Source organism: Mastacembelus armatus, chromosome 7 (assembly GCF_900324485.2).
Source record: "Mastacembelus armatus chromosome 7, fMasArm1.2, whole genome shotgun sequence".
Classification (NCBI taxonomy): Eukaryota; Metazoa; Chordata; class Actinopteri; order Synbranchiformes; family Mastacembelidae; genus Mastacembelus; species Mastacembelus armatus.
In genome coordinates this window covers 7,146,650-7,159,343 of record NC_046639.1, presented here as the reverse complement: position 1 = coordinate 7,159,343, position 12,694 = coordinate 7,146,650, and the positions used below count along the sequence as shown (strand labels likewise).

At 38.5% G+C, this 12,694-nt stretch overlaps 1 protein-coding gene across 1 annotated transcript; it reads right to left on the bottom strand.

Annotated features, from left to right (window-relative positions):
* Nucleotides 1-4,107: 4,107 nt before the first annotated feature.
* On the bottom strand, nt 4,108-12,147 carry LOC113145155 (mucin-2-like). The gene is made up of 10 exons (XM_026331555.1): nt 12,040-12,147; nt 11,703-11,747; nt 11,212-11,243; nt 10,987-11,013; nt 10,655-10,850; nt 10,516-10,572; nt 8,322-8,487; nt 8,096-8,196; nt 7,859-7,982; nt 4,108-7,766 (listed from the first exon to the last, which is right to left on the bottom strand). Exons 3-10 carry the CDS (start codon nt 11,234-11,236, stop codon nt 4,767-4,769), a joined length of 3,696 nt encoding a protein of 1,231 aa, XP_026187340.1. The 5' UTR covers nt 11,237-11,243; nt 11,703-11,747; nt 12,040-12,147; the 3' UTR covers nt 4,108-4,766.
* Between the last annotated feature and the right edge of the window lie 547 nt (nt 12,148-12,694).

The following is a 12,694-nucleotide window of genomic DNA, read 5'->3' as shown; positions in this document are numbered from 1 at the left end:
TGTAACTTGAACCTGTTTTATTCACTGTAATTCTAGTATATAGTTTTGTCATATTTACTGACAAGAGCAAAGACCTTGTCATGTTAATGTAACTCACATCCAGATATATTCTTCTTAAGGTGAGAATGTTAATGCAGCCATCGACAACACAGAGGACTCTAGGTAAAAGTAGTAAAACTACATAATTTTTTAGTACAGTATTGCTGTTGCACACACATGTATACATTTTTGCCTTGATTATAAAACAACACTGGCAATTACATGAAGAGTAGAGCTGTTTATTATGATAGCCACTGAAGTCATTGACCTAAAATAATTTCTTGCCAGTTATATTCAGATACTGTTTTTCAAGTTAGAACTTAATAAAATATTCTCATTGCTTCTAATCATCTTTACATAACCTAAATGACATTTTTTTTTCAATTACATCATAATGTAATGTAACAAAGTGAACAATTATTTCAAAACATTGCAAGTGCATTAACACTCTTGATGTCTTTCATACAATTAAAAAGAAACCACATATATTGTAAGGTATTCATTCCTTCATTACTTCATTCCATCCATCCATCGATCCATCCATCCTCAACTGATTCTTCCTGCTATCCAGGCTCCTAAACTTGAACCAACCATCCATCCATCCATCCATCCATCCATCCATCCATCCATCCATCCATCCATCCATCCACCCTCAACTGATTCTTCCTGCTATCCAGGCTCATAAATTTGAACCACCAGTCCCTAAAACAAATCCAGTGGTTCTTCAAGTGGGAAATTAAATGTGTATTACATGTCTTTCCTCAAAAGACAAAGAAAACAAAAACAAAACAACAAACAAACTTAAATTTCATTCACTCAATACTGGAATGCACATTATTGGCATACACATTAGGTTTTCATGTGCTGTGAGCAGAGATCCTTATAAGTCATATTTTGGAAGACCAAGTCAAGTCTCAAGTCTCCTGGTTGCAATGAACAATGCTTGTTGCATGCCGTGCAGACTGTAAAGCTCTACAGAGCTAGTAACAAGCTAACATTAGATAGTTGATGTTGAGCTAAACCAAGTGTCGACTGATTGACCTGTCCAGGTGCGCTTTCATGTGCCTGATAAAACTGAATGTGGTTGATCCAGTGTCTTTTATTTTTATACTGCTCACCATGCATGTTGCCATTCATTTGTTTAGGCTTTGTATTAAGTCATAATAATCACATTTAATAACAAATGGGACAGCACTTGCCAGGATGCTGGCCATATTCACGACACTAATTCAGTTTGCTGCAGTTTACAATCACCTGTGGCAAGACATGCCCAAATGGGTTGTGCTGACTTCCAGTAGAGGGCAGCAATACACTTTGGCTGCGTCTATTCTGCCACTCATTTACCAGAAGAAAATAGAAAACACACTGCTTATCAGAAATGTATGTTAATGTGCTAAAATATAATAAATAAATATAAAAACATTGTTCACGAGTCAGAAACATCAAGTCCGTGTTGAGTCTAACGTCCTTTGAGGACAAGTCTCAAGTCAAGTCTCAAGGTACTGTGTGTTGAACTGAAGTGCAACTAAAGTCTAAGTTGCAGCCTCGAGTTCCCATCTCTGAAAAATGTCACACTTTCTTCCTGTGGAAAAAAAAAAAAAAAAATCAATGTACAGTTCTTACTTCTGCCACCAGGTGTGGCAATTGGCCTGTCAACTTCAGTAACACATAGTAGAGATACCTACAGAGAAGTTACACTGTGAAGGTCTATTTTAAATCAACTCGGCCAAATTTTACCTTGAAAACTGTACACAAAGGTGACCTCATTCTAAGTTTTAAAGACAAAATGGTAAAAAAAAAATGCAACGGTATTTCTTTCCTTTTCAGTTCCTAAACTTTTTTGCAGAGTGTTACTACTGATACTGGTTGTATGTTACATGTCCTCTTAAATTTTACAGGAAGTGTATTTTAGCTAAATATTTGGTAGAACCAGGTACTGAACAGAAATTTGGAAATCAATAACTAAAGCTGTATTCAGGTCTTCTGTGTTTTCAAGCATGAACAATTATATATGTAATGGCTTTGTGTATTGCAACTGATGACAGTATTCTGTGTTTTTCAACTTCAGTAATATTTTACTTTGATCTTAAATAAGTGTGGATACATACCTTCCTTTTGTGGGAGAATTTGCTTTCATCCAACATCACAAAGCCATGGTCCCCCCTTTCAAAAAGTATATTTAGTTTATTTTATTGTACTTTTAATTGTACTATTTCAACAGTTACTGGGACTACATTGGCCCACTTTTATATCAAAGTATACATTTAAGTATACTTCAGGTGTAAGAGTAATAACTTTGAACATACAGTTCATATCTAAGTCTAATTTTGTACTGCAACACTACTGTGCTTGAATTGAAGTTACAGGGACTAGTTATATTCTTTTACTATAAACTATAAGTGAACTTATACAGTAGGTACTAGTGTGGTGTCAGGTGTCTCTATAAAGAGATCCTTTATTCAGAACAAAAACAAAGGCCTTTTAATAGTAAAAATTCAGTAGTTGAGTGCATTAACAGCTATAGTGGCTTGTCTTCTTTTAGTGCATTGCTAAGGGCTCACTCACAAATGCACAGCTCAGGCTGTCCAAAGAATGCATTGGATCATGCAGCATTCGGAAGAAAATTCCGCTACAGCAGATGTTTATCTGACAATGCTGTTAATACATTTAAGAAAATGATCCCATCTTTATTTACATCTATGCTATGTCCCAACACAGTGGAGGGCAGCTGCCTCAATCCCACTCCCTACCAAATTGATCATTTTGTTGACAGTGCTATAGCCTCACTGCGTGATACACTTGATACTGTGGCCCCTCTGAAAAAGAAGTTAGTGAATCAGAGGAGATTAGCTCCATGGTACAGTTTATATATTCGTACCTTAAAGCAGGCATCACAAAGGGTGGAAAGGAAGTGGCGCTCCACAAATTTAGAGGAATTTTTTCTAGCCTGGAAAAACAGTTTATTAACATATAAAAAAAGCTCTCCGTGAAGCCAGAACTGCATACTATTCATCACTAATAGAGGAAAATAAGAACAATCACCAACAATCTTCTCTTAGCCTCAGATAATGGACTTGTTTCTATACACTTGTTTCTCCTATATTAGCTTCTCTTCATTGGCTCCCTGCAAAATACAGAATAGAATTTAAAATCCTTTTTCTCACATACAAATCCCTTCATGATCAAGCTCCTTCATACCTTTTTTTGTAAAGTGCCTTGAGATGATTGTATTGCTATACAAATAAAATTGAATTGAACCACACCAACACAAAAGTTTTAGTAGTTTAGTTTTAGTATACCCATCCATCCACTTATAACACACTTAAGGGAGCTGTTGAGTGCCTGAAAATCACAGCTTGTGCACATGCTGCAGGTAATCTCTATAGTGTGGGGAGAGTTTTGGGAGACAATTTTGGGGAGCTCAGACCTAATATTTGTGTTTATTCAAATTGTAAGTACTGGATTTTCAGATTGACTACAACTGTTTTTATCTAGCTATAACATTTAGGCTGGTTCATGAGGTGTAAAGAGGTCATTGCCATATTTGACACTCTTCTGACTTAATCATCTTTATGATCACCTCAGTCCTGCTAATAAAACAATGTAGTTCACTACTGAGGTCAGAAGTTACAAGATTGTTTATGATTTGTGGTGTCAGTCTCATTTCATTCATGACATGCATAATGTCTCATGAATATATGCATAGGCCATTATAGCAATGACCAAAGCGTAATCTTATTTTGTTTGTTTTTGTTAATAAAATCACAAAAGTATCAGCAGATTCTTGTTGCTTCACAAAGAGTCCTGGTTCTGTTGTCTAACATGAAACTTGAAGGAACTCATTTCTATACAGTCTAAGTAAAAAAACACACAAAAGACCTTTCTACTTCAGAATAGTTCATCTTTCAATAAAATATGTTGGTCTGTCTTGTTCTTGTGTCCACTAATTTAATCATTCATTTGCTTCAATGGTATTTAGTCAGCTTGTTTATATTGTGTAATTTGTCTAATAAACACTCAATAGACAAAGAACAACCAATGAAGAATAACCAAACTTTAAAACAAATGGAACACACTATGGATAATTTATTTATTAATTTCTAATATTTGCTAGTACTAATGAAACTTTACATCCATCCATGCATCCATCTTCTATACCTGCTAATTATCCCGGCTAACTTGAGGTGAAACGCAGGGACTTACAATATTTAAATGCATTATGACGTAGCTGCTTCAAAATGTAAGACAAATCCAAACATGCAGTAGCTCAATATAACCCAACATCTGACAAATGTAATCCATGTGACAGTGGTAGATACACCCACAATGAGATATATATGTAACTGTATATTTTTACATGTTTACATATATGTTATACATAACTGAATAAGGCACATCGGGTTGGTAAGAAAAATAACATATACATCAAATTAGTTCATATACAGCTACAATTAAATAGATACAACAAGCATAACCATTACTGTGTTAGCACTTGTCAAAAGTAGCAGTGATAATATATACTTCTGACAATGCTTCCCCTTTGCTAATAAAAATAAACATGTATGGACAGTGGAGATATTTAATGTGAAAGTTTAGGCCCAATTACAGCATTTACAGCTTTCTTTAAAAACCAAACCTGGTTGACATTTCTGGATGCATAAAGTGAGCAAGGGTAGCAATTTCTAAACCTTTTTCTCACAAAAGTAGTGATGCGTCATAATCAATTATTAGGGATAATCACAGCAATTGCAACTTTTCTTGAAGACCAAACCTGGTTGGCAGTATTGGATGTGGGTTATCCCATTGGCACAGTTGTAAAAAGAATTTGGGTCATTAGGGTTGTTGTAAACCCCATCACTCTTTCCAGCACAGGTACCTCCACTAGCTGTACCAGAATTGGTTGAAGGAGTTGAGGGAGTTGTGGTGGTTGTAGTGGGAGTTGTGGTGGTTGTAGTGGGAGTTGTGGTGGTTGTAGTGGGAGTTGTGGTGGTTGTAGTTGTAGTTTCAGTGGTAGTGGGAGCTGTGGTGGTCGTAGTGGGAGTTGTGGTGGTTGTAGTCGAACCTCTGGTTTTTGTATTGCAAGCTCTGGTGGTTGTCGTGGGAATTCTGGTGGTTGTAGTGGGAGTTGTGGTGGTTGTAGTGGGAGTTGTGGTGGTTGTAGTGGGAGTTGTGGTGGTTGTAGTGGGAGTTGTAGTGGTAGTGGGAGCTGTGGTGGTTGTAGAAGTCATGCCTGTAGTGTAATCACAGCATTTACAGCTTTCTCTAAAGACCAAACCTGGTTGGCAGTATTGGATGTGGGTTATCCCATTGGCACAGTTGTAAAAAGAATTTGGGTCATTAGGGTTGTTGTAAGCCCCATCACTCTTTCCAGCACAGGGACCTCCATTACCAGTGTCAGGACTGGGTGAGGCAGTGGTTGAGGGAGTTGTGGCTACTGTAGAAGTTGTGCCTGTAGGGTAATCACAGCATTTACAGCTTTCTCTAAAAACCAAACCAGTTTGGCAGTTTTGGATGTGGGTTATCCCATTGGCACAGTTGTAAAAAGAATTTGGGTCATTAGGGTTGTTGTAAGCCCCATCAATCTTTCCAGCACAGGGACCTCCATTACCAGTGTCAGGACTGGATGAAGCAGTGGTTGAGGGAGTTGTGGCTGCTGTAGAAGTTGTGCCTCTAGGGTAATCACAGCATTTACAGCTTTCTCTAAAAACCAAACCAGTTTGGCAGTTTTGGATGTGGGTTATCCCATTGGCACAGTTGTAAAAAGAATTTGGGTCATTAGGGTTGATGTAAACCCCATCACTCTTTCCAGCACAGGGACCTCCATTACCAGTGTCAGAACTGGGTGAAGCAGTGGTTGAGGGAGTTGTGGCTGCTGTAGAAGTTGTGCCTGTAGGGTAATCACAGCATTTACAGCTTTCTCTAAAAACCAAACCAGTTTGGCAGTTTTGGATGTGGGTTATCCCATTGGCACAGTTGTAAAAAGAATTTGGGTCATTAGGGTTGGTGTAAACCCCATCACTCTTTCCAGCACAGGGACCTCCATTACCAGTGTCAGGACTGGGTGAAGCAGTGGTTGAGGGAGTTGTGGCTGCTGTAGAAGTTGTGCCTGTAGGGTAATCACAGCATTTACAGCTTTCTCTAAAAACCAAACCAGTTTGGCAGTTTTGGATGTGGGTTATCCCATTGGCACAGTTGTAAAAAGAATTTGGGTCATTAGGGTTGTTGTAAGCCCCATCAATCTTTCCAGCACAGGGACCTCCATTACCAGTGTCAGGACTGGGTGAAGCAGTGGTTGAGGGAGTTGTGGCTGCTGTAGAAGTTGTGCCTCTAGGGTAATCACAGCATTTACAGCTTTCTCTAAAAACCAAACCAGTTTGGCAGTTTTGGATGTGGGTTATCCCATTGGCACAGTTGTAAAAAGAATTTGGGTCATTAGGGTTGTTGTAAGCCCCATCAATCTTTCCAGCACAGGGACCTCCATTACCAGTGTCAGGACTGGGTGAGGCAGTGGTTGAGGGAGTTGTGGCTGCTGTAGAAGTTGTGCCTGTAGGGTAATCACAGCATTTACAGCTTTCTCTAAAAACCAAACCAGTTTGGCAGTATTGGATGTGGGTTATCCCATTGGCACAGTTGTAAAAAGAATTTGGGTCATTAGGGTTGGTGTAAACCCCATCACTCTTTCCAGCACAGGGACCTCCATTACCAGTGTCAGGACTGGGTGAAGCAGTGGTTGAGGGAGTTGTGGCTGCTGTAGAAGTTGTGCCTGTAGGGTAATCACAGCATTTACAGCTTTCTCTAAAAACCAAACCAGTTTGGCAGTTTTGGATGTGGGTTATCCCATTGGCACAGTTGTAAAAAGAATTTGGGTCATTAGGGTTGTTGTAAGCCCCATCAATCTTTCCAGCACAGGGACCTCCATTACCAGTGTCAGGACTGGGTGAAGCAGTGGTTGAGGGAGTTGTGGCTGCTGTAGAAGTTGTGCCTCTAGGGTAATCACAGCATTTACAGCTTTCTCTAAAAACCAAACCAGTTTGGCAGTTTTGGATGTGGGTTATCCCATTGGCACAGTTGTAAAAAGAATTTGGGTCATTAGGGTTGGTGTAAACCCCATCAATCTTTCCAGCACAGGGACCTCCATTACCAGTGTCAGAACTGGGTGAAGCAGTGGTTGAGGGAGTTGTGGCTGCTGTAGAAGTTGTGCCTGTAGGGTAATCACAGCATTTACAGCTTTCTCTAAAAACCAAACCAGTTTGGCAGTTTTGGATGTGGGTTATCCCATTGGCACAGTTGTAAAAAGAATTTGGGTCATTAGGGTTGTTGTAAGCCCCATCAATCTTTCCAGCACAGGGACCTCCATTACCAGTGTCAGGACTGGGTGAGGCAGTGGTTGAGGGAGTTGTGGCTGCTGTAGAAGTTGTGCCTGTAGGGTAATCACAGCATTTACAGCTTTCTCTAAAAACCAAACCAGTTTGGCAGTATTGGATGTGGGTTATCCCATTGGCACAGTTGTAAAAAGAATTTGGGTTATTAGGGTTGATGTAAACCCCATCACGCTTTCCAGCACAGGAACCTCCATTAACTGTACCAGAAGTGGTTGTAGTGGAACTTGTGGTCCAGTCACAGCAGTCACACCGTTTCTTGAAGATCAAATTTACTGGGCAGTATTTGAGGTAGTTTGGGTTTAGCGTACGTCCTCCTTCATCTTCACAGTACTGAGTTGTATATTCCTAAAATATTGAGAAAACAAAAACAATCAGGATGAGAAGGCATCTATGAAAAGCAAGATATTCAGGCAGTTGATTTGAATCCTGGTACTTGCAGAGTTAGAGTAGATTGTGTCTCTAGTGTTTTGGGATCCCTGGTACAACTGGTTGTGATGTCCTGTGTCTTTTTCTGAGTGTCCGCAAAAGTCAGATGGCAGCACATTAATGAAATCCACGTACCTGATAAAACGCAGTGGAGATAACATTCACTAAAATGTAACAAATGATCAAGGGTATACTGCCAAGAGTTACAGTTGATTAATTTTATTGGTTATATCTTTGCAACTTCATACCTGGCATTGATGTCAGCTTTACCATCAGAGACACTGGCAGTTATGATTAATCTGTCACAATTAGTTTCTGTTCCCTCAGACACAAATGCATCTTTGAACTCCTGTGCAGCAGAGAAACATTGCTGATTCTCAGTCAAGTGCATTTTGTATTGTGAGACAGTATACAGAATTTAACAATCTACATGGCATGTTTCCAACAATCCCACGATAGAAACCAGAATCTAACCTTGCACAAAAGTGTAAGTTTCTGCTTGTCCTGTGGTTGACGTCCTGCTCTTTCAGGGTTTCTCAAGTCCACATTGAGCCCATCAAACCCACTTTTTCTCAGTAGTGTGATCGCAGACTGGATGAACATTGCTCTGTTTTGTTGTTCTGACACCATCCTGCTAAATCTGGTAAATATTTGAAAAAAAAAAAGCTTTGTTAAGAGTCATATAACCATATAAAGTAGTTAGCGATGCAGAAGACAGTAAAATGTTTCCAAGTAGTAGTAAATTAAGGCTGGGCCAACTAGATAGAGCTGCAGTAAAGTGAAAATGCCATGATACTGGTTTGTTTCTTGTTTTCTGGTCTATTTTCATTTTTACTGACCATTAACTGTCTTTTGCAAATTTTCTTGGTGGAATCTTTTTTTCTCTGGCCTTTTCTGTTGCTCCATCTGGACATTCACTACTTTCCTAAATAGGCCAATCTCCTGCCAGCTTATCTGGTCTATCAGACCCAGTGTCCTGTAGTTCAGCTGAGCTCCAGTCCACTGTTTGCCTCAGCTCCAACTCCCATGAGCTCTCCTCCTCTCCTGTTAATGGCCTTGCCTGTCTAGATGTCTATCCTCCTGTCACTCTGTTGACTTCTCCCTAGTCCCCCTGGAGTGGCTTTTCCTAATCCTCAGAATAAAGTTTAGTACACTATTGCATTTGGTTTCTCACCCTTACATTTGACTCCATTAACAAACTTAACAGAAACAACCTGGTATCCCAGCTGAAGCAGACTGAAAGCAGTATATGGATTAAGTTTCCAGCCTCCACGCAATAACAGCTTGAGAGCTGCATGACTGTTTTTAAGCTTGCGCGCAAAAGCTTACAGCAGAGAAGACACAGGAGTCTATACACCAACAAAATATAAATGCCACAGTCTCCCCAGTCATCCACTGACAACTACTTCTAATCCAATTTACTGGGACAAAACATTCCACTCAGCAGGCTAAAATGCACAGACACAGACAAAGGTCCCACAGAAAAAGCTGAACCTCCTTTAAAGAGAAGCCATAGCACCACCTGCATCAAGCCATGCACAAAAGCAGCCATCTCACAACTCCAAGAAGCCTAGTTCCAGACACATTCTGGAAAAGACTTCATTACATCAAATGTAGTGGAATACCTCATCTGTCCTTACTCTCTTATTTCCCTCAGCACCAAATAGATGCACCAGAGCAAACAAACGTACTGTAGTAGAGGAGGGTCCTTAGACGTTTCACGGAGACAACAGTTAGTAGTTCCTCTAGTTCCTCTGCTTGTTTAGGTCTCAATATATATTTAGATGTACTTGTATGTGTAGTAGGTGATGGACCTTTTAGACTCTTTTGGATATTGAGACCAAAAACCTTCCTACAAGAATTTAAGAAACTTAAAAATAAACGACAACAAAAAAGAGCAAGAGAGAAATTGAGAATACCAATTGACCACCTTTCAAACTCAATTTCGACTCCAAATAAGAGGACAACTCCCCACGGTGCATGCAAGTATTCCAGAATTACATCCAGTCAACTGACTTAAGCACTATATAATTAATTATTTAAATTTACAATCCACAAAAAAGTCTTTAGATGTGGCAACTGTTTCTGAGTCTTTATGTCTTATTTACCATATCCATCCATCCATCCATCATCTATACTCACTTATTCCTAATTAGGGTCACAGGGATCTACTGGAGCCTATCCCAGCTCTCTTTGGGTGAAAGGCAGAAGTACACCCAAGTCACAAGTTCATTGCAGGGCTATACCATATCCAATACACAGTAATTCTAAAAGCTATTGCGATATAGAATAATTAAGATAAACAATATCATTATAGACGTGCTACTATGTCCTATTATACATACTTTCATACAGAATTATCTCACTGGACCAATAATTACATATATATGATAGGCACAATACATTTTATAATACCTCTTGTTTTATAAACAAATACCAATTTTAATTTCAGCTTTATTTTTTTAGCACCAAGCACAATATAATAATCTCAAGGCACTTTACAAAAAAAAAAAACAACAACAAAAAAAAAAAACAGCATCTGGCTTTGTCCTACATCGTTGGAAAAGCACAAAATACCACATGAAGGGTGAAAGCTACACAGTCAGGTGTGTTGTTGTCTTTGCACACTCACAAAAAAATCCCACGTATATTCACGTATGTAACTTACTTTTGTGTGTTGAAGGACGAGCCACCAAACCCCAACAGGATTCTAAGCTGTGGATTGCTGGGAGAAATTTGTAATTATTATTTAACAAAACACAAAATATAGTATCATTTCCAAAATATTTACAGGTTAAAGGTCTGACCTGGTTTTGAGCTCATTAAAGAATTCATTGCATTGTAGGACAGTCGCACTGCTGAGGACCAGCTCGTTCACATCATTAATATCAGAGAAAGGGTAGATCTGATGGGTGTACTGGTTCAGATCAGTACCTGGCTGACAGTCCTCTGTTTCATTATCAGCCAAGCTGTCATAGTAACATGCTTGCCTGGATGAAGAGGCTGAGACATTGAAAATTGTTTTTTTTTTTTTTACTCCATTTCATTAAATTCTGCATTTTCCAGTCATTTCTGTCATGTAATTGTTTGGTTGTCTATGTAATTTAGGCTAAGGCTGTGATTCATATTTTTAACTTACCCGGGCTGGCGATGATCAAACAGAGACCTTTGAAATTAGATACTTGCTCAGTATTAGGCTGACAACAAAGTTTATCAGGTCAGATTACAAACATTAGAAAAAATAAAAAACCTCATCTTGGGTAAATAAAATTATTTGCATTGTTAGATACCAATACAGATGCAAACTTGTGGTTTGGGCTAACTGGCCCTTTAAGTAAGCATTTACTTGATCAGTGTGCCTTACCTGTAATCAGATGTAGCTTGTACATGTTGTTACTTTAAAGGTGAAAAGAGAAGAAATGGAAATGTTGAATCAACAGCATAAACTCAATTTTCACACTGAGCACTCAAACAGTTTTAGATCAGAACGCTGAAGATTTTCAATTTTAGTTTAATTCTAGTTTGACATCCAAATTACAATATTTGCAACCTCATGGATATGCATTCTGTGTAGAGCTCTTGCTTAAATGTCAGATTCCTTTATGTGTTTGTTATCCCAGAAGATCATAGAGTATCAGGTATGATCTGATCCAAATGGCTTACTCTGTGCTTCTAGTCAGGTATATCTGATGAGTTAGTAGCATGTGTCATGAAACAGAACAACTTTGAGCTTAATAATGATAACAACATGATCATAACAGAACATAAAACAATATAAATACCATTAAAAACACATTTTAAAGACAGAAAGAAAAAAACAATGACTGTTGTTAAATAAGTTAAAATGATACTCACAATGAGACGTCACTCTGCTGTGACTGATGGATGATTGCTGGATGTCTGGCAGTTAAATAAGGTAGGCAGATAAAAGCGTGTACTACTTAGGTACGGCTTCATAATTACTTAATTGTTGGAATGTAAAAAGCAATTACACACTGATGGGAAACCACCCCATACCAGCAGCTTTAGTGTTTTCTTTCAAAACAGGGTTTTTTATATAGACAATTCCATTCATTAAGAATAAATACAAAATTCAAGATTAGATACATTTTATTAATCCCCAAATGGAAATTCAGGTTCTTAAGTCACAGTGCTCAATTTTAGGTTTTGAGTTCTTAGTTTTGAGACTTACTCTGACTCCAGTCCAAGTGTGAAATCTACAGTTCTGTCGCCAGTAAATAAGAAACACAGACATCCCACGTCTCCCGAGAGTTCTGTGAGTCTCCCCTATATTCATAGTGGCTCCCTGATGCCCGCAAATTAGATACAATATCCTGGAAATCGTGCGAGCCACCGAGAAGGAGGCTAAAATCTCATTTCAGAGGCTGCGTATTGAATTCCACCCTCTCCTCTCTCTCATTGCAACTCATTGCAAAAATTTGTTTTTGCAAGGTGTGTTGTCTGGAAACAGAAACTAGCAATTACAGTCATTAGTCCAACCAAGTTTACATTCATGAGCTATATTTATTAACTAACACTAAAATACAAATTCTTAAAGTCATGGAATGTCTGGCACAGAACATTATAATGATGTACTGTGATGCACCATTTGATTACACAGTAATTAAAACCAACAGGCCCACACCCAAGAAAATTTTTCCAGTCATTAATAAAGTAATTATTGATAATAAACAGCAGCATCATCACATAAGACATGTTCTATAATAGGACTATAAACAACCAGACAAATAGCACACACACTCAGCTGCATTAGAAATACTAACTAAATACTACTACTTTGTTGTTTCTATGCATTTTACAACCAGTGTTGAACAGCACAGTGTCTT

Excerpts from the sequence above, each read along its gene's own strand:
- LOC113145155 (XM_026331555.1), bottom strand. The coding sequence starts at position 11,236 with ATGTACAAGCTACATCTGATTACAG. Across the intron at positions 11,014-11,211 it reads CAAGCTACATCTGATTACAG|GTCTCTGTTTGATCATCGCC; the intron begins GTAAGGCACACT and ends CTAATTTCAAAG. Across the intron at positions 10,573-10,654 it reads TTTAATGAGCTCAAAACCAG|CAATCCACAGCTTAGAATCC; the intron begins GTCAGACCTTTA and ends AATTTCTCCCAG.